General features: G+C 46.4%; 1 protein-coding gene across 1 annotated transcript in view; it reads left to right on the top strand.

Moving 5' to 3' along the window:
- USO1 (USO1 vesicle transport factor) overlaps window positions 1–12,986 on the top strand; it is a 23,309-nt gene extending 10,323 nt beyond the window's left edge. The window contains exons 10-25 of the mRNA XM_031063849.1: window positions 1–3; window positions 783–871; window positions 1,374–1,528; window positions 1,750–1,961; window positions 2,693–2,713; window positions 4,337–4,447; window positions 5,098–5,216; window positions 5,421–5,602; window positions 6,463–6,584; window positions 7,500–7,638; window positions 8,304–8,467; window positions 8,687–8,779; window positions 9,519–9,605; window positions 10,972–11,070; window positions 11,497–11,712; window positions 12,096–12,986. The exon at window positions 1–3 is cut by the window's left edge and continues 135 nt beyond it. Coding sequence (XP_030919709.1) covers window positions 1–3; window positions 783–871; window positions 1,374–1,528; window positions 1,750–1,961; window positions 2,693–2,713; window positions 4,337–4,447; window positions 5,098–5,216; window positions 5,421–5,602; window positions 6,463–6,584; window positions 7,500–7,638; window positions 8,304–8,467; window positions 8,687–8,779; window positions 9,519–9,605; window positions 10,972–11,070; window positions 11,497–11,712; window positions 12,096–12,203 — 1,920 coding nt within the window. The 3' untranslated portion in view covers window positions 12,204–12,986. The remainder of the gene's footprint in view (window positions 4–782; window positions 872–1,373; window positions 1,529–1,749; window positions 1,962–2,692; window positions 2,714–4,336; window positions 4,448–5,097; window positions 5,217–5,420; window positions 5,603–6,462; window positions 6,585–7,499; window positions 7,639–8,303; window positions 8,468–8,686; window positions 8,780–9,518; window positions 9,606–10,971; window positions 11,071–11,496; window positions 11,713–12,095) is intronic.
- The last annotated feature ends 8,684 nt before the right edge of the window (window positions 12,987–21,670 follow it).

The following is a 21,670-nucleotide window of genomic DNA, read 5'->3' as shown; positions in this document are numbered from 1 at the left end:
AAAGTAAGGAGCGGGGCTGGGAGGGAGGGACCAGGTGGGTGCTGCAGGGAGCAGCGGCTGCTGCAGAGGCTCACTCAGTATTTGCTAAGCACCTCTTTCACATGCCAGAGGTGTCAGCTTCCTCTGTGGGCAGCCTAAATGAAGAGTCATTTATGTTGAATTTATGGTGTCCTGCAACCAGGAATGATTTAGATTTGCCTTTTTTGTTATCCTTTAGATTTCAGAATTTCCCAGAGCAGCTGAATTGATGAATGACTTTTCCTGGTTTGGGCATGGGTTTGTTGCTGTTTTAATTTTTTGGGAGAGTCTACAGATAGTCTAATTTGATAGGTTACCAGTGATGAGGGATTTTAGCTTCTAGAAAGCCCTGCTAGCAATGTCGGGTGAAGGTTTTTTCCCTTGATAAAACCATGTGCTTGGATTGAGCATGGACTCCTCTACTGCAGTTGATAATTCCTTAAAAGGTTTCAGCTTTTCACTTGTTAGAGTTGTGCAGTTTAGCTGTTATTTTGCTGTCATAGAAAAACTGATCTGGCATACAAAATTAAGATGGAGGCAACTGAGCTTTGTGTCCCTTAAGCTTTGCTCAGCATCTTTTACAGCTATTAAATGCCTTGATTTTGTGCACACTGGTTTTACTTAACTCTCGGAGCTGAGACGTTGTATGTGCTTTTCAGTACTGAACTGTCAGGGTAAACTGGAGTAGTTTTGAAAGCTCTAGGTGGTAGACCATGGCTCAGATTTAAACATGAATTTAACTTTCTTCTCTGCCCTTTCCCCAGACCATTAATACTGTGTCAGAGGTCATCCGAGGATGCCAGACAAATCAAGACTACTTTGCCTCTGTAAATGCACCTTCTAATCCACCAAGGTAGAGGAAGAAAAGTGTTTTAACTCTGTTAGGGGATAACGTAGTGGTATGGGAATCCACAAGATTTCTTTAATTCCACACTTGGAATCATGATCTGGAGTAACAGCTTCAAGTTCATGTAGGGTGTGTTGGCTACAGCATTAAGGTGTCGGGTATGTTTGCAGAGAGATGAGGCCTACAACTGGTGTTGTGTGGCACCTGAAAAACAAATGAACAATGACTGAAAAATTCCTTCATCAGGATGAGCTGCTGTTGCTGTCAGCCAGAGGACAGTCCAAAGAGGGCTTAGAGGCAAGGGAAATGAATAATCAATCTCTTATTTTGTGTATAAGTAACTGAAAAACTCTTAACACCTTGGGTTTTAATACCCTTGTTTGAAATAGTAATAGGTGCAGTGGTCGGCCACAGTAGCTTTCCTTATCCATGAAGTAGATCCATATTATGTACCTGCAGCAGTTTTCATTCTCAGTGCAGTTCTCAGCTTTTCCTTGCTGTCCCACAGGCCTGCCATTGTAGTGCTGCTGATGTCCATGGTGAACGAGAGGCAGCCCTTCGTGCTGCGCTGTGCTGTTCTCTACTGCTTCCAGTGCTTTCTGTACAAAAACCAAAAAGGACAAGGAGAAATAGTCTCCACACTCCTGCCATCCACTATTGACGGTAGGCCAGGGCACCATCTCTGCACAGGGTTCTGAGCTAGCACCTGGTGTCTTGTGAGGGATTATTTATCTGCTGTTCAGTGACTGGTCTGGGCAGGGTGACTTGGCTTAGATTCCTCTAAAATGTCGCTAGTTAGGTTTTTCTGTGTTTTAGCTGTGTTGTCTGAAATATTTTCTGTGGCTTGTGTTAACCCCCCTTGTTCCTCTTGGCCGCTCTGGTAGCTACAGGTAACTCAGTGTCGGCGGGCCAGCTGCTGTGCGGGGGCCTCTTCTCCACAGACTCACTGTCCAACTGGTGTGCGGCCGTGGCGCTGGCCCACGCCCTGCAGGAGAACGGCACGCTCAAGGAGCAGCTGCTGCGCGTGCAGCTGGCCACCAGCATCGGCAACCCGCCCGTGTCGCTGCTGCAGCAGTGCACCAACATCCTCTCACAGGTACTGCACTGCTGCCCGCTGCGGCTCTGGGGACAGGAACGGGGGCACTCATGGGCAGGGCATGGCATGGCAGGCGCACAGCTAGCGGCAAATCTTACTTTTCAGTCACATTACTCCTTGATGCTGCCTGTTCTCAGGTGGCTCCAAAGCATCCAGGTCTTAGCCTTGTCCTTCAAAGCAAGTTTAACTGGCAGAATCCTCACTCATATTTTTTGCTGAAGTAGTGCCTGTTTGGTGTTTAACCTGAACCTGCTAATTGGAAACATCATGAAAAAAACAGGCTGTCATGTATTGATGGTTGGCTTTGCTATGCAAAGACAAAACTTTTCTGAGCTTGTTCAGTATGTTAATACCTGGCTTGGGAAATGTTAAGTGAGTGAAGTTCACCTCCTGGCCTGTGCCTCCTTGTGCCATTAACCTATGTTAGAACCACTCAGGGAGAAAACCAGCTCCCTACTAGCAGGCTAACTCTGGTGGCAATTAGACTTTGTTGCAAGTGAAAATAACACTGGAGTTTTGAACTTGGTCCTATGACTTTTCTCCTCCTGTAGCTAAAAATAGCCAGTATTCATTTTTATCCTGTTCCTGGAATTTCTGTGTAAGGTAACTTTGAGGCAGTAGAAATGCTTGTGATTCTTCAGCACTGCATGACAAAAGGGACTCAGGTATGGGGGGATGTGTTTGAAGTGTTGCACTGGAAGGCTCTCAAGTAATCTGTGTGTAACTTGCAGGGTGATAAGATCGACAGACGGGTATGTATTTTTTGGCACAGCTTGTGCATTTTCCTGCCAAAAGCAGGCCTTTCCCTCTTGTCTGGGGTCTGCTGGGGAGAATTTCTTTAACTGCTTTTTGATGTGTTTCCACTTACAGCTTTGTGTTGCAGTGGTTTGGGTTTTCCCTGGCATAACAAACTCTTGGTGCCTCCAGGGGAATCTCTGGGGGTGCTCCCAAAACTATGGGATGTGTACCTTGGGCAGCACTGGTGCTTTCTTTCCTGGGGGGCAGACTAATGGACCATCTGTTCCCATAATAGGGGGGGTTCCTTCTAAGGTAAACTAAAACTGTTAGAAACAGTGTTTCCTGAAGGGCCTGTAGCAAACAAGGGTACCATCAGAAGGGGGATATGCTGCTGATGTCCTGATACTGGAGGAAAAGCCATTTAGCCTGCCTGATTGTGAATAGCAGGGATCTCATTATGAGCAGGTGATCCCTGCAGAGCTGTTTGGTTTCCAGGCCGTTAATTAAAACACAGCTGAGCTGGTTATTGGTAGCACAAAAAAAAGTATTTCTGCTGTGGAAATGTTATTTTACCCTGTTGATCACAGCTCAGTGTTGTTATCAGCTCTGAACTGTGGAACAGCAGCCATGGGGGGCTGTCGTCTAGAACATAGCCGGTTTTTAGAGAGGATGTTTTGGGCTGTCTGAAAATCCTTAGGCAGAGCCCATCGGTTTGACCTCTGAACAGCAGGCAGGCTGTAGAATAAATGTGGTTTGCAGCTGCTTCCAGCACATGGGTGTGCTGAAGTGTTGGGCTGCAGAAACAAAGCTCCCTGTTTCTCAGGAGGGAAGGGCCACAGGTAGCAAGGCTGGAGAAGGCTGAGGTACAGTCATGTGTCATAGGGCCACTGCCAGTTACAGGGGTTATTCGCAGTGTGCATGGGCTGGCAAATCCTGCTGGGACAGCTAGAGCCAGTGTGTGTAAGTGGGGGAGAGAACACTTTCCTTGGTTGCCATCTGAATGTTGATTGTTGGAAGAGATGGGTGCTTGTCTTAGCTCAGCTGGGCCCAAATACCTGCAGCTGAGACACAATTGGTAACAGCTGATTTGGAGATAATAACTAATTTTGTCTATCTAGGATAAATAAAAGGCTGCAGTTAGCATTTGCTGTGCTGGCTTAATGTACATGTAGTCTGAACCAAAGGCCATTACAGGACTATTGGTTTGGTACTCAAAATAATACTAGGAACACCTGGCAGTTTTAAAGTCAGCAGGCTAGGTCTTGGTGATGCATCTTCCAGGGAATCCTTGTGTGACTAAATGTACACCTTGTTCCTTCATGTCACCTTTGTATTAAAAATGCAGAACTAACAGGTTATAGTTTTATATCGGTGCTGATGTGCATTGAGTAATATTTCACACCTGTGTGGCTTGCTGGTTTGCGCTGAGAACAGTTCAATGTGACTGGTTTGATCCTTGTTTTATCCAAGCATTAAAGCTGTTCAGTATGACTAACAAACAGGTGTTTGGAAAGACATGACTTGCAGTTTATGAAAAAATAAGGTGGAAGTAGGTGAGTTCTTATCCAATACAACTTGGGTTTGTATTTTAGTCCTCTCTGTGGAAATGTAATGATAGGGGTGTTTATTCTTCACAGGGCAGCAAAGTACAGACCAGAGTTGGACTGCTGATGTTGCTTTGTACGTGGCTGAGCAACTGCTCCATTGCTGTCACCCACTTCCTTCACAACCCAGCCAATGTGCCTTTTGTATCCTTTGGCCTGCTGGCAGGGTGGAACCCCTGCTTAGCCACAGCTGGGTTATTCATGGTCAGCTTAAAGGTTTGTCTAGGTCACTTTGTGGGGGTTCTGCAAAACAGAAAATGCCCTGGGCCAAGAGACCAAATCAGCCTTTAGCTGCCAGTGCTCTGTGTACACTGACTTGTGTGTAAGATGCACATACCAAAGTAGTGTGAAAAACTGTCTCAGTCTGCCAGCTAAATGAGTTCTCAGTGCAACAAGCCTGTTGGTGTTGTTAGTGTGAATTAAACCTACACTCAAGAGGCAAGGAGAATGCTTTGTACTTCCATTAACTTCCCTGCTTACTTTTCAGGGAAAAACTAGTCAAGTGCATGAGCATATAAGGCTAAACTGGCACCTTTATCTGCACTGCAGGTGTGCTCTGGAACAAGTAAATCTCTCAGGTTAAACAGACAGCTACTGAGAAATTTATGGGAAACCACTGATCACCTGAGTCCTTCAAAAGAGGAGTTAACTTTGCAAGGGTTTTGTCAGCTCTTTTGTCTTGCTTCCTAACAAATCTTGGGTTGGTGTGTAAATAAAAGGGAATGTGTACAGGCAGAAGTGTTACATGTGTTGTGATTATGAACTATCTCCAATATCCTTATCAAGAGTTCCAGCTCACAGGGCAGATAGCTGAAAACCTTGGGGAAGAGGAGCAGCTTGTCCAAGGCCTGTGTGCACTTTTGCTTGGCATTTCCATCTACTACAATGACAATTCCCTTGAGAATTACAGGAAGTAAGTATGATGGAGAAGTAACAGAACTGCAGGGAAGGGTTCTGTGAAAGGCAGATGGTGGTTCAAGAGGCTTTGAAGGGTGACAGCAGGGGGATTAAGACTTGAGACAGATAATGAGTTCTTTGCAGAACCCACCTTGATACAATGATGGGTTCTGTTCTTGTCTTGTTGTTGCACTGGCATTGATTTGTCTGTTCCTTGTAGAGAGAAACTGAAGCAGCTGATTGAGAAGAGGATTGGCAGGGAGAACTTCATTGAGAAGCTTGGCTTCATTAGCAAGCATGAACTTTATTCCAGAGCTGCTCAGAAACCACAGCCTAGTTTCTCTAGTCCAGACCACATGATGTTTGACCATGAATTTACAAAGCTGGTGAAGGAATTGGAAGGTGAGATGTTATCCTCATTTCTCTAGGTTTTATCATGTACTGATGGATGAGCTACCCAACATGTTGTGTTACTCCTGAAAGTAGTTTGATAACACCAGGGGTTTATGGTAATAGCTGTAAGTAATCATATAACCAAGTTGCAGTTCAGGTGTTAAGTGAAAATACTCTAACTGGATTACCTGGTATTCTTCAGTGAGATGATGATCAATAGATTTTGTGAGTTAGCATACTGGCCTAGAGGTGTTGACCTGTGCTCACACAGAAACGAAAGCACTGAGCACATTCCATGGTCATAGGAGCTTTATTTGTTAAAGTACATAATCCAAACAGTTGCTGTTTCTAATTGATAAATTAAATAAATGCTGAAATTCTTGGCTTGATAGGAAATGGACACTTGCTTTAGTGTGTGCTTCATGATTGTCATCAATCTAACATCTGACTTGTGTCCTGTTTATTAATATTGCTCTAAACTTAAATCAGTCTAGAGAAAGAAAAATCCTTAAAGCAACAATGGTCAAGATGGATTTGCCCAAGCAGTTTCATCTGCATGTTGCTCTTGCAGACCAAGTCTTTAACTTATTTGCAGAATGATTTGGGCTGCAAATAAGCGGAGCCATAGTGCAAGTAGAACACAGCTTTTTTTCTTAGGAATTGCTCAAAACACCCATTTGCTTATCTGGGACAGAGAAAAGCAGTAAATGTGCACACTGCAATAAAGTCACCATTTCTGTTAAGCCTTTGTGACAATCCCTGTTTCAATGTGCAGGCTGAGTTTGTAATGCAGTGACCTCAGACTGTGAGACTGTTTTGAGGACAAAGATGTGAACTGAGCTCTAGCTGAAAGAAACTGTTTTTGACAGGTGTCATAAGTAAAGCAATTTACAAGTCCAGTGAGGAAGATAAAAAGGAAGAGGAGGTCAAGAAGACATTGGAACAGCATGACAACATTGTGACTCACTACAAAAAAGTCATTAGAGAGCAGGTAAGAGGGAGCACAGACATGTGCCTCTAAAAGCTGTTGGTTTTGTCTTCTGGAGGCACTGCAGTGCACTCCAATCCCCCTTGTTCCAAAACAAGTAACAGGGATTCTAGCAATGCAGAAATGCTTCTAACAACACTCTTGTCAAGATTCAGCTGATATGTCAGTGTTTGGAACACTGGTTAAGGTCCTTTTATTTTCCCTTGCACCACATGCTCTTACATGTCGTGGGGTGTTTTCATTTCAAATGAGGAATTGGAGAACTTGCAGCTCTTCAGGGATGCAATTCTGACTTCTGGGCTCTTACTTGGACAGATGAAATGGGGCTGAATGAAAAAATGGTTTGTTAGTGAAGTTTGGCTATACCTGCTGGGATTGGACTCTCAAAACCTTTTTCCAGGGGTAGTTAATTTGTGTGGTTGCTACAGCTTAGATGCAGAAGTAGAGGAACAAAGCTAATTAATTTAAACTGCAAATGGGAAACTGAAGCAGGTGCTCTGTGTTCAGAGATCAGAGCATGGGGTACATGAGGCATTAGGGATGCTTTGGAAGTACCAGAGGCTTTACTGAACATGTCATGTGTGTAGTTACCATGATTTCTTTCAAGACTCCTGAAGTAGTAGACAAAACAAATGCAGGCTTTTGTATGCTAGATAAAAATTACAATCAGCCACCTTCCCATCTTTCCATTTTTCCTCCTGTTATTGATGTGACAGGCTGCTGCTGTCTTTGCCAGGTGTTTTTTCTAGCATAGTTAGCTAGGTTTGCAGGAGGCTTTGCTGGGCAGTACTGAATGGTGGAGTTCAGGTTTTGGTGCTTTCCTTCACCTTCCTGACAGAATTGTATTAAAGAGTTTCTAGTATAACTATATATATGATTACTGTATGTATCTAGTATGGTGCCTCTTTTCTTTTGCAGGACCAGGAGCTTGAAGAACTAAAGCAGCGAATCAGCACTTTAACATCTCAGAATGAACAGCTCCAGGCTACAGTCACACAGCAAGTGTCCCAGATCCAACAGCATAAGGACCAGTACAATCTCCTCAAAGTACAGCTAGGTGGGCTGCATGAGTGACAATATAAAAATCATGCTTGTGCAGAGATGTGGCTTCTGGCAAACTGCAGCAGAGCTCCAGCAGAGACAGCCTTGCAGGTGTATGAGCTGACCCTTGCTGTGAGAACTGCTGGCTGCCAGGGATCTGCTGGGAGAGGCTGCCTCTGCCTTGGGGCAAGTCAATCCAAAGCAGTTACTGCCTGTCCAGGTCCAGAACATGACCAGATGGGCCCTGGAGTGGGCTGAAGTTTGGGTCTGGAATGCAAGCGTGAGCTGGGGAAGATGGTCTGGCTGATGTGCAAGATGAAGCCTGTTACTGTTACTAGAGAAATTGCTAATTTAGTGTGTAAATCAGGGCAGTATATTCTCCTTATCCCAGGGTCAAAATGCCTGATAAGGTATATATGACATGATTAAAAATACCCAAACTGCCTTCATCATTACTTATGATTAAAAACATGTAAGGAATCAATTACCTTCAGAGTTTGTCCATGCCATTATATTTGATGAACAGAATGGCCGAAGCAGCAAGGCAGCACACATACCTAAAGGAATGGCAAGGAGGGCTTGTGGGGCAGGGGCAGGATGGGTAACAACTACTTTGATAGGTCTCCTGGAAACCAAGTTATGGAACTGCTTGTTTGACCTTGGTTGTTTCTTGCTGTTTAGGAAAGGACACCCAGCATCATAATTCCCATGGTGACACATTGCAGATGAATGGTGTTCAGACAGAAGAAGTGAGCAAGTTGAAAGAGGAACTGGAAGAGTGGAAAAACAAGCATGAGCTGCTGCAAGGGCAGTTAAAGGAAAAGGATTCTGTGATAGAAAAATTGGTAAGTGCTGCGTTTGCACTGGTGAGAGTTCCTTCTGCACTTACCTCAGAGGACACAACCAGCTGCTCTCAGTAGAGAGCTTTGATGTGCATTGCTCAGCCTGCTTGTGGCTCCTCTGCTGGGAGTTTGGTAGTACAAGAACAGCTATGACTTTTTTGCCAACACGACTACATTTAGAATTCTAGTACTAAAGCTGATTTTTTCCCATTTTTCTTTCAGAATTCTTCGCAGCTGGAGATGGGAGCTACAGAGCAGCCTTTACAGACCAGCAGATTTGGTGGCTTGGAGCACAGTAATAATGAGCTACAGAAGGTGAACCTGTGGTATTTCAGTGCAGCTGAACAGGGGTGGCTTGAGTTGGGAAGAGAGCTTTAGTCTTCAGGGAAGAGCATGGATTCCTGAATGTGTTGCTGTTTTTCATCAGACATCTTTGTGATGATCCTAATCTTGGAGCATCAAGTTTATGCATCTAAAAAATAATTGGTTGTTTTCACTAAGCAGATTTGAGCCAGCAGAAGACACTTGCACTGACTTGCAAAATGGGTTTATCCAGTACAGAATGTATGTTTAAATGTTGATATGAGGGTTTGCAGGTATTAGATGTACAGCACAGAATAAAGAACTGGATTTCAGTTCTTTAAGGTAACTGTTGCTCAAGAAATACCTGTTAGAGTTCCTCGATTTGGAGAACTAACGGTGCCTGGATTACCCAGTCACCATGGGTTTATGCACTGAGAGGGGCAGTGCAGAGGACACCAGTGGCAGTGCAAGTGGTGTGAAACACCTTTATAGAAGTGACTGAGGCTCAGGCAGGTGCCTTGCTGGCCATTCCACAGAAGAGGGGCTGGAAAAGCAGGGTGGACAGTGCTGTGTGTTGCTGTCCAGCTTTGTCAATTAAGGGAAGAGCTGTTGTGGTCTCACTGAGGTACCTTTCCTGTTACATTTCCTGGTATGAAGCAGTTAGTCTGGGAGCATTTCACCTCAGGAAAATTTCATGTGAATATGTTGTTTTATCAAATTAACTGAGAAGTTTTGTCTCTGTTTCCCAAAGGAGTTAGAAATGCTCAGGAGCCAGACACAGCTACAGGCTGCGGAAATATCCAAGCTTCAGATGGAGAATCAAAAGCTACAAGTGATGGTACTGGTGAATTAGTTCTTTCTTCTGTCTATAGGAACTAAATCTTCAAGACTTGCCTTCCTGCTACTGTCTGTAGCTACTTTCCTAAACCAAGCTCCTTTTAAGTGCACACATCAGCAAGTGGTTCCAACAGGGTTTCAAATTAATTTGAGTTACCCAGACAAGTCCTTCATGAGCTTAGAGGGGACTTTTAGTTAAGTTAGTTCTCTCTGATGGCACTGGTCCTTGGCATTTTTAAACAGTTATAAACTACTGGCTGTTCCAAGCTTAAGCTGTAATTAAAGTAATAGCCTTTGTGAGACACAACTGTGATACCATACACATAAGAGAGATCATTATTCTTACAGGCAGCTGAGGATAGTAATATGAAGGTTGATGTCTAGTTGAAGGGAAAATGATAGGGACATCTATCTGTGCAGGCCTCCAAATGCTGCAGAGGTTTTTTGGCTGTGGACTGAACTGATGAGGCAGTAAAGCCTTGTGGCTATGTAAATGTGACTGTCTTCAAAACTAATAAACTGCTTTAGAAAGGGAATGTTGGGCTGCAGAGCCTGAACAAGCTGTCTGAAAATGTTCCCCAGACAGTTCCACGGCAGAGCTAACAGCTAAATCCTGCTGCAGGAAGAGGGGCCCACAAGCAGCTGACAAACAAGTGTTCAATGTACACAGGGTCTGGGAGAGGCAGACTCAGCTGCTGGGAGGAAAGATGCCATTGCACACGTGCTGCCCATGTGTGCTTGTGATGGTGCCTTTGGAGGCAGAGGTGTGTCCTGGTGTCCCTCCAGCTGTCAGGCCACCTTATGGCCATCCTACATCCTGCTTATCCCTTTCTTAGAGGACTGGCTTAAGTGTGCTCCAGCTGGGAGGCATTGGTCTCAAATTCATGCCATGTGGCAGTTGTAGCTGACAGGCAGCTGCACATTTTGGAAATGACTTTGTGTAGGGCTGACTGAGATGAAACTGTTACTATTTTTAGTAGCCTTATACAAAGAATTGCAACTTCAGCCTAATAAATTGGATGTTTAGCCTAATAAAAAGACTTCTGTGGCACTTGAATGCTATCAGAGCAAAGGTGGATTGCCTGTAATAGGATCTGCCTAGGAAAAAGACTCCCAAGTCTTTCAAGTGCAGCTGCTAGGAAATAAAGGTTTTGCTTTGTCTTCTTGTTGATGTGTCCATGTGTGTATGAAACTGAGACCCGAGGAAGCACAGATCTGTTTGCTGATGCCTTGCAGCATGGGGCGTATGTCATCAGCATACCTTGGCTATGCTGCAAAGAGAATATGCTTCTAAGAAACTGACTCTGTAATGTCCCAGCTTGCTGTCTTCCTATGTGCAACACTGAGAGGGAATTCTTTGTCCACAGAGCACAGCTGCAGATCCCATGTTAGGAGACAGTGGTGCACCAGCAGCCACAAGCTCAGAATTGGAGGCACGACTGGAGCAAGAAATCAAAGAGCTGAAGGTGGGTAGTGGGTGAACACCAAACACAGCCATTGGATACTCAGCCTTCCATTAGGAGGCCTCTGCAGTAGCCAGGGCTGGGGCAAGTGGTTTGTTTCCTCAGCATCCTCAGGCTCTGGAAGGGAAGCTGGATGTCTCCTTCATTTTTCACATGGGAAATCCAAATTTAAGGCCTTGATAACGACAGTCTAGGGTGTAGCTTTACTGTGACACAGACAGTCCAGTAACCACTGTTAATATTTGTTCCTGCTTTATCCAAGCTATAGTAGTTTGTGTAAGGATGTGTGTGTGTGGGAACGAGACCACAGGAACCAATGGTGGGCTGGAGCTGCTCAAGGTTGTGTACAGGATGTGTTTGAAGGACACAGGGCTTCAGCTTTACCTGTGCTTGTATTGTAATGTGATGTGGGATTTCCCCTGTTGCCAGAGTCAAGTCAAGGCCCTTTCTGAGGAGAAGGAATCACTGAAGCAGCAGCTGGACTCATCCACTAGCACAGTTGCTATATTGCAAGACAAGAACAGTAGGCTGGAGCGAGAAGTTGCAGAATCCAAGAAAGAACAGGATGATCTCCTGGTGCTGTTGGCTGACCAGGATCAGAAAATATCTGCACAGAAGATGAAACTGAAGGACTTTGGTGTAGCGGTAAGCCAAGGAATGGATCTAGGAAGTTCTTGGGTCTGAGACAGGCCTGGGCATGGTAATCCTCAATCCACAAAGTCTGGGGAGGCCCCTTTCTATAGAGGGAAGTTAAATCCATCAGTTACTTTATCAACTACTACTGGCAGCCATCAGAAAAAGCTGACCACTGCCTCTTGTCCCCAGTGGTCAGCCACTTCTCTCTTCAGCAGAGAAGTAAAGAACTATGGACATGGCAAGATGACAGTTGCATTTAATAAGCATTAATTGATGTGGCATAGTCGGTTTAGGTTATCTTTAAGCTTATTTGCACTGAGCATTTGTCTTGCCTTCAGTAGGTTGGATCAGAATAAGGGGTATGACTGCTTACAATAGATCTTGTATTTCAGGTTGAAGATGAAGATGATACTGAATCTGGAGACCAGGGGGATGAAGATGAGGATGGAGATGAAGAGGAACAAGATGAGAATGCTGCTGTGTGTTACCAAGAAAACTAGATTGCATTGTTTTTGGGGAGAAATCTATTACTGGTGTACAAAGGAAGACATCTGCTTATGGGAAGCAGATGGGGAAATGACAACCATAGGCCTAGTTCTAAGTTACTCAAGTGTTGGAAAATCCTTTGTACTAGGTAAAGCAAACAGAAATCACAGTTTCAGTTCTACATGAATACCCCAGGTTGTACTTGTTTAGAAGTTGCTTCAGACACTGTTTCAAGCAGGGAATGACAATGTTGCTGCCTTGGTTCATTGTCATTGATGGTTCTGTGCATTTGTCTATGGTTTTAACTTCCTTGAGCTCTTAACATAATTAAATACAAAAGTATTTGGTTTAACATCTCTCACATGGAGTCATTCCCCCTGCCTTCAGCATGGAGCTTCAATGTGGTTTGTGGCTTCCTCTCAGGAGCAGTGGGAGGCCCAAGGGTTGGCATGGCCTGTGCCAGCCCAGGGTCTGGCTCTGGGGGGGCCAGGGGCCCTGCACACAGCTGTGTGCCTGGACACTGCCCTGGCTGCACTTGGCCCCTCCTGGGGAGCCACAGACCTCTGCTAACACCGTGGCAGAGGTTTCATTGGAAGCTGTGCAAGAGATGTAGCCTTGGGGTGAACAATTGCTGTGGAAAACCAAGACCAGTACACTCAAAGAACTAAAGTGCTACTGCGTCAGCATAAATCCAAGCTAAAATCTTATTGACTACTTCAGTAAGGAAATGAAAACTATGATTTATATAACTTATTGGCTCTTTATGAGTAAATAAAAGATGAAATTTTAAAACAAAACACAATGGTAAATGCATCATTTTTTTTTTTTTTTGGTAATAAAGAGAATGTGTCTACTTTGTTCTCATTTAATTCTCATGTCCTAAATTAACAGCATACATTTTAATATGTGTAAGAACATCTACAATCAGTCTACACTGATGGATTAAGGTAATAATACACCACATAGTGTTTACAAAGCAAAAGGCATGTGAGTGTTGCTCTGGCCTTACCTGTAGGGCACTGGTTCATCTGGCAGCCAGACCTGGACTCTGGTGCTCCTCCCAACAGATGGCACTCTGCAATGAAGTTTTTGTTGCCATCATCTCTGTGGTGTTATGCTTAGGAAATTCTTCCTTTTGGATGCAACTTCAAAATGTTTAAAATTTCAAGAAAGGAAGGAAGAGATAATGAGGTGGGGGGTAGGGAGTTCAGGAGACAGACAAACTGGTTTGAAACAGGTTGTAAAAAAGCCTGTTCTAAGTGCTTTTCCCAATTAGAAAACCTGTTCGGTGCATTATTTTATTGCACCATCCTAGTGGTCTGTCTTCCTGCTGGTAGGAGACGTGTCTGGTGATAGCTGTATTACTGTCAAAGGGAGGTATTCACTTGTCTGCATTCTTGGCTGTGTCATGCAAACCAGATTTATTTTTAGTTCTTTGGAGTCTTTTCTTGTCCCTTTGTGACTGGGCTATCACCAACACAGGGGCCTTTTCCACACTCTGTTCAGTGTTCAGATCCCTTGCACAGTCTCTGTCAAAGCAAGCAGCTGCTGCCAGCAGGAAGGGAAATCCGTCACAGATTTCTTCTTTGCTTGGTGCATGTGCTCACAGAGAAACAGAAGGAGGTGCTGAGCTGCAGAGAGCACCAGGAGAGAAGAGCAGGAGCAAGTAACTGATGAGGATGTGCTAACAGCACAGCTGGCGCCTTACATAGCAGTAAGGCAGTGCAGTCCCTTCACATCCACCCTTTCCATGATGGGTTTCCAGGAGCAGTCCTGTGCTGCTCAGTCTGAACACGGGAGGGCTTTTTCATTTCTTTAAGACAGGTGCTACACTGTTTTCTGGACCAGTTGTTTGCAAAATAGGGATTTCAGGAAAGCAAAAGCAGCCTGACCTGTGTTACCTGACCTGTGTTACTAGCTTCTTCCAGCTGCTGGTCTCCTGCAAGCTCAAAAACTGCCAAACCCTCTTTATTTGTGTGAAGTTTTCCCTAGAATTTATTTTCAACAAAGGGTTCAGAAGTACATACAAGCCTAACAGATAGTTATTTTTGTGAATACTTTACTAGAAAGATTGTCTCCCCTTCTTTAAACCATAGGAATGAGGACAAGGTTGAATGGGGAGAGACTGGAGACTAATTGAGGGGGAAACTGGTTGCCAGCCAATCAGCCCTGGCCTGTGTGGCACTGAGGTGAGGCAGGTGTGGGGGTCTGTAGAACACAGCTACCCACAACAGCCCTTGGGACATCTGTCAGTGCTATGAGTGGTAGTTGAGGGGGATTTAATGCTGGCAAACACCTCCTGGGATAGGTGAGGGGCCCCTGTACTCCTGCTGTGTCATTTGCCATTGTCCCTTTGCAGGGTTCCTCCCTTAGCCCCTAAGAGAGCTGGAGGAGAATCAGGACCTTTCCTGCTGTTCCTCATGAGTGCCCAAGTGTTCAGCAAGCAGCACCTCCTTTAAATAGCATGCTGACTGGGTTACCCCAGCTTTGTGCATTTATGTGCAGATGAACAGCAGCAGAAGGACAGCTGCCACCAAACAAGAGCAGAGCCCCTGTGAGGGCCCAGGTTTGCACTTTGCTTCTAAAGCCAAGCTCTGCTGTGGAAAGAGAAGTGCAATAGATTGCTCATTAGCTGCCTGCCCCTCTCAGCTGCTCCTGAAGGTGTGGCTGCCCTGCCACTGGGCCCATTTGTACCTCACACCCATGTGGCATTGCTAGAACACGCGGCATGGAACAGCCTCAAAGTGTCCCTTTGCAGAAATGGCTGTGGGGAAGTGGTTCCTACAGCTCCAGTCCCCGTGCTCACCTGGTATGCTGAGCCAGCTAAAATGACTTCTGAAAACCCACAGGCCCTCTCTGTGGAGGCAGGTGGTGAATCTGTCACTAGACATGTGGTTGTGGTACTTCCAAGCTGCTCTTTGCTAATTTTATAGCTCCGCTGTGCAGGCTCTGGATTTTACTGTACATATCCAGCTCCTTTTCTCCATGAAGCAGGTGCTAGAACATGACATTTATTTGAAATGACATTTCAGAAACAAGAACTGGGTCTGAACAAGCTTGTGATCATGTCTCATCACTTCTATAAGAAACCAATAACCTTATGACACTGTTCCTGATAAAGGACATCCTACTGGGAGCAGATGGTGATGCAATGGCTTTGCAATGGCATCAGCTGAGGCTGATGTGAAGGTCAGGCCAAGGCTGAAAATACCATTGGTGCAGTGTTGTGCCTTGAGGCTCCAAGTGTCACTGCTGGGCAAGGAGGGGCAGTCAGGGGTCATTACCGCTGCTGGCAGGCAGCACTGTTGTAGCAGACCCCAGGGCAGCCAGCCCTCCTACCTGCAGGGAAATGCTGCAATCAGCAGTGCCAATCAAGAAGGGATGTGGCTCTTCGGGCTGCTGCCTCTACATACAGGAAGGCCCTTGAGAAAAACGTGCTCCGAGGTCAGTGTTACAGAGTGGCCTCACAGCAACCCTGGGACAGCAGTGACAGATGAGCTCAGCACCAAGGGAAATGAATGAGCCCTGCTCACAGTGAGACCTGAGTCACAGCACAGTGGGACCCCAGTCGTGTCAGCAGGTGCAGCCCCTGCAGCCAGATCCTATCTCTGTACGTGACAGACAGACAGACAGACAGACAGACGTGCTTCCCAGTGGCCAGGGCTGGCAGTGAGCACACAGCTCACAGCAGCAGCCCCACACTGCAGGAATGAGCCATTGCTGACTCCCCTCTTGCTGTGCCTCCATTTACACAAGGGCAGGACACCCTGGCTTTTGTGTGAGTCCCTGGCAGTGCCTCGAAATGTCCCCATGAAAATGAGCAGAGCAGCACAGGTATGTGCCTGGCTCTGCACTCCCTGCAACTCAGGGATGCTTGAGGGCGTCCAACAAAACACAAGAGGACTACACAGAATGAGAAGGCACTCATCTGAGTCCCATCACCAAAGAGGGACTCCCAGAGTTTCCCTGACAGCTTGTTAGGTGCAGCAGGGCTATAGGCAAGGCAGGAAATTCTAAACACCCTGTCTTACAACAGGGAGCCATGTGGTGAGCCCGAGGAAGGCAAGTTCAGCATCCACATCAGGAAACCAGCTTGCTCTTGGGTTTCTTGGCTCTGCACTGGAGCCATGCTGGGGCCAAAGACAGAGCTGGTGCTGGTGCCCTCCTCAATCATGCTGGCCCCAGATTTCCTAAACTTAGACCAGGCCAGCAGGTTTGCCCCAGGCTGCGTTCTTCTCCTGGTGGCTCGGGGACATGAGTGCAGCTAGGAGGGTGAAAGCTGCCAAGGTGATTATTTAGCCCCTGTTTATCCCCTGGCATGGCTCTGCATCCATCTCACCTGCCACTGACCCTGGCTGGGAACGGTTTGCTAGCAGGGGTCCTAGCTTGCCAAGCTCGAATGCGGCCACCAGATGTCAGATTTTACTCACGGCAGGATCAAATCCAGGCGGCTGCAGGCTGGAATTAAAGCCTTGGGATACAGAGGTCACATGAGTGGAATGGTTTCCAAGCAAACTAGATGGTTGCTTTTGGTTTTAAACAGGGCTGTCAGCAAACAGCTATAACACAACTTACTCTCTTGCTATCTAATACTGGTAATCCTCATCCTAAAATAGTTCTAGCAGCTGAGTCAGTGTCAGGACATAAGTTTATTTAAAACAAAGGAAAACCATTTTCTGAGGTGGCTAAAGCAAAGAAGACCTGTTAGGATGCCTGGTGATGAGCAAAAGGGCAAAGGGCTTGTGTGGCCCGTCACAGCCACATGAGCACAGGAATATGAGGGGTTACCAAGGGTCTGACTTACTGCATCTGCTTGTGGTAGGAGACAGTTTTGGCCCAAAGCAGCAAGTGAAGACAGCAGGCAGGGCATGCCAAGGTGGCAGCAGCAAGATGCTCTCCATGGAGGTTACTTCTTCCCTGCTCCCTCCCACTGAGCTGCCCTGGAGGGGGCACAAGACCGGGGGCTGCTGCAGCAGAGGCAGGGACAGAGCAGGCTCTAACACAGTACTTTTAAGGGCAACTGCTCCTTTCTCACTAGAAGTGAATGAGGTTGTGTCAGCCTGCCAGATGTACAGGCATATGCCAAAGGTAGAGTGGAAACATGCCAGGCTCACTCATCGCTCCAGGAAATCCGCTTGGATAAGAACAAACTTTCTCTGTTGTTTTCTTTAAAACCTCTCAGACACCTACACTCCCCTTGTCATCAGCTGTCTGCAGCTGATGTTATCTCACACGCTATGTGCTCCACTGGGAACCATGGGGGCAATTGTTGGGCAAGTGATGCAAAGCTTCTGCTCTGAGCACCCTCAGCTGCAGGCACCCCATTGCTCCCTGCTCATGCTGGCAGCACGCAGCAAGATGCTCCCCTTCCTGTGAGCCGTGGGGGTAGCCACTTGCCATCATTTATTGTGTGCTCTGCAAGCCCACAGCAGTGTCTGGCCTCAGTGCAGCTCTGTCAGGTGCCCTTTAGCTGAAGCTGAGTACTGGTTGTGCACTCTGAGGCTGGTTGCATCATCCCTGCAATCCTGACCTGGCCACCCAAAGTCGAGTGCCCCTGCCCTGCACACAGAGCGTGTGAGGGCCTGAGCTGGGCCCATGCTCGGGGTGAAGTGCTCTGATGTCACTACTGTGGGAACTGAGACAATTTCCCAGCAACATTTCATGTACACTTGAGTCACTCTGCCCTTTGCTCCAGAATCTCCTGCTTTGACCTCAACAGAGGGCAGAAAAGAACAAGAGAGAAATTTCCCCCCCATTTCTGCTTTTACCCTTGCAATGCAGCATTTACAATGGGGTGGCTATGTGGAAATTTTCTTCAACCTTCAACTCCTGTTTGAATGTTCCTGGTGGTGCTCCCTGCTCCTCATTAGAGGAGCAGACTTCTGATTCAGCAGATAATGTGACTGTCATATTCCCTCTCCCCTTGTGCTTGGAAATGCAACAAGACATTAGCCAAAATATTCGCTTCTCAGGTACACACTGTTTGACCTGTCTACAAATACTTGTTACTTGCAGATTTTTATATTTCTTTTGGTTGTATTTCCCTGAAGAATGTCCCAAATGAAGTGTCAGGATAACAGGATGGATGATGTAGCACATCTGTCCACTTCTGAGAAGATGACAGAATGACAGCAGCTGTTTCCCAAAGCCCCTCCTAATGTGCAGCCCCTCCTAATGTGCAGTCCCCTCTGCCAGACTCCTCAGGAAAGAAAGAAAGCCATGAAAATCCCATTTCAGATGGCTTCTCTCTCAAAAAGGTGTCAGACCAAGAGACCAAGGGGCAAAGAGAACTCAAGAGGAATGCACGACTCTGCATGGCCTGCTGGCAGCTGAAACCTTGGAAGCTGCGCTTCCGTGTTGCTCCCTTTCCTTCTATTTGGTTTCCCTTTCTATATTCTCAAGGTAATTTTTGGCAAAACAAAACTGAGCAAACCCTCTGGCCTCACAGCAGGCAGAGGAAGGCACAGACAGACTCAGCTGCCAGGACAGATCCTGCCAGTTGCAGAAGGCAGGCCTCACTCCCCTGGTCATAAAATTAGAAACGAGTTAAACATGTAGCAGGTGTTAATGGGAGGCACGAACCAGCTGGCAAACCACAGGCCTTGGAAAAGGTACAAACCAAACGCAGACAGGAAATCCCCCACCCAGCCAGGACCTGGAAGCTGTCTACACCTGAAGGAAAAGCAACTGGATGATTTACTTTAGGTTGATTATTTGCAAATGACTGGATGTGAATGACGTTCATTCTTAGTTCTACAGTGGCATTATCAAATGAGTGAAGAACCAGCCCTTGCTATCTCCTGCCACCGGATTCCTCTGAGGAGTAGGTTCTCTGCAGACCTGCTCCTGACCCCCTGAGTCACTGCAGCATGACACAAGCGTCAAAGGAGCACTGCTGCCATCCAGCCTCTCTCTACAGCTGGGTCATAGTCTGACACAGGGCACTCTGGGCTGGCTGAGGGATGTGCTAAGGGAATTAAGTCCATGAGCTCCAAGGAAGGCTAAATTTATTGCTAGAACAAGACTGGGATGCCTCAAGGACTGCTGCTTACATAAAACATGTTTGCTCCCACCTTTACTATTCCTCCACAGCTATCCAGAAGCTGGAAAGATTACAGGGCAACACCTAGAGGCAAATATGGACAAGGCTCACAAGGAGGAAGCTGGCTGGGACAACAGGCCCATGCTTTTCTCCCTGGCATGCCATTTCATTAGGCCTGAATCTCTGCTCGAGCAGCACAGCTTTTCTGAACCCCACTCATCACTTTGACTAGTCAATTTTTGATTTCCCTATTCCCACCCCTCTCCTGTCCCAGCATGCCCCCATTAGGTCACACTGGCTCCAGCCAACTCTACACATATTTATCTTGCAGAAACAATCCATCACTTACATTTTGTGGTTTATTGACCTTCTCCCATCTAGCACATGGCTCCATTAGGGTTTGTTGTGCTAAGTGACCTCTGCATCCTCATGGAGACAGTGCCATGGCTCCCAGCTCCAGAGCAGCACCAGCTTCCTCAGCTAGGCCCTCCAATACAGTAGGGAAGGACCTTGTCTCCCCACTGGCCAGCAACTCCTTGGATCCACAGGGATGCTTTTGTTGGGAAATGGGAACTCATTTTAACTGGGCTATGGAGCTCTTTGACTGGTGCTACAGATGGGACACTAAACTGGTCAGAGAGACACCCAGCATACACACTTCCACATGGCATTATTTCAGCTCAGAAACTACTCACTGTCAATGAAGGGAAAAGGATAACCCAAGGCCTTTGAGGGAGGCTCTGGCAGTGACAAGCTGTGCTCCTGAAAGAGCTATGAGTTTGTTATCTAATTCTTAGTGTACCAAGGGAGCATATTTACATTGCAAAGTGTTCCTCAATTAGTAAGTATTTTTAAAGCTTTCCAAATAAACTTCAAAGCAGGAGCACTTCCTTTTGGTAGGGAAGGGCTGGCTATGAGTGGGAGCTCTGAATGTCACCAACTAATCACTTCCTTCCTGACATCAGGACTCTCCCCACAGGTGGGCTTCTCTTTCCTTTGTTTCCTACCAGAAAAGCCTCATGAAATACAATGCTCTGGGCAGGGGGCTCAGAGTGGGCTGCTAATCACCTCTCTCCCAGTCAGTATGACTCCTTCCAGAAGCAGCACCACTACAAGCTGCAGGAAGCTTGGCAGCCTGAGAAAGCTGTGCTGCTTCCAAGGGCACAGCAGCAACGACAGGCAAGGAAAATCAGGCCTTAGGGAGGACACCCAGGGGCTCCTGGCCTGCTGTCCCTGTACCCACCACATTCCCCAGGGTCAGGCTCAGATTGCTGGGCACATCCAGGTTTAACTGCACACACAGTGCAGCTCAGAAACATGTGTCTTTTGGAAACATGATTGACCCTTGGAAACTGATGCACCATGAAGCTGAACTTAAGAAAAGCAACAATGCACTGTGAATATTTGGGCAATTTCCTCTTGGCACATAATTGCTTGTTTTGTGACCTGAACCCCAGTATTCCTTCCAGTCCTTCACAAGGGGACAGGTGACTTAAACTATTCAGAGATGCTTAGATCCTTTCTGCAATCAAGGTGGATCAACCAGACGTGACAGAATTCCTGATGCTGCCATCTTGAGCCATGCCTCATGTGACCTACTCCTCCTAGGTGCCGTGGGCACACGTTATCAGCTCCATCTATTGCAGACATCTCAGAGGTCCCTCCCTAGCACAGAGGATGCTTGGGAAATGCAGGATACCAGGCATGCTATGCCCTGTCATTGGCTGTTGAGGAGAAGGTGAGGGAAGTCCACCTCGGCAGTACTTTTCCACTTGCATTCCCACCCAGGAGCTGGTAACCAGGCTGATGGGACAGAGGTCAGATGTAGCTTGGAATGCCTCAATAGTTCAGTGATGGTAATGCTGAGTTATGCTCAGGTATGAGAGCTCTCAGGTGTTTCTTCCTTCCAGAAAGCACCTCCCATTATCTAGGGAATGATTTGTATCAATAGTCACTTGAGCCTCTTTTCAATCAGCAGTACTTTGTAGCTTTTTCCACGGTTGGGTAGGAGCAAAACTCCAGAGTGTCAATTTCCAATAGAAGAGGAATCCTAAAGAACATGAACTTGTTGTCTCGATGCAATTGCTTTGTTGCCATAACATGAACGTGTTTCAATTTGACAATGGTGACAATACCTTTTTTGTCAAAAGGCAGTAATGGTGTATTGCATATGAGATGGTTATAAACATAACTGTGAAACCAAATTTCAACACAAAGAAATCAATGAAAATTACAGGTATTCTTTGGAGTTATGATAAGGGAAAGGGAGTAGTCCCTCTGTAAAGGGAAACTGAAGGCAAGAAAGAGGGAGAATGCCCTGCACAAGAGTGTGGTTGGGAAGCCAAAAGGATGGCTGATAAGCAGATGCACCCAGCTTGGGCACCACTGGTGCTCAGGGCTGAGGATGTCAAGGATGTCTGGAGGCCTGGGACAAGCTGC

This window comes from Geospiza fortis, unplaced genomic scaffold, assembly GCF_000277835.1.
Source record: "Geospiza fortis unplaced genomic scaffold, GeoFor_1.0 scaffold1278, whole genome shotgun sequence".
Taxonomy (NCBI): Eukaryota; Metazoa; Chordata; class Aves; order Passeriformes; family Thraupidae; genus Geospiza; species Geospiza fortis.
Note: the sequence above shows the minus strand (reverse complement) of the source record. Positions and strands in the feature narration are given on the sequence as shown.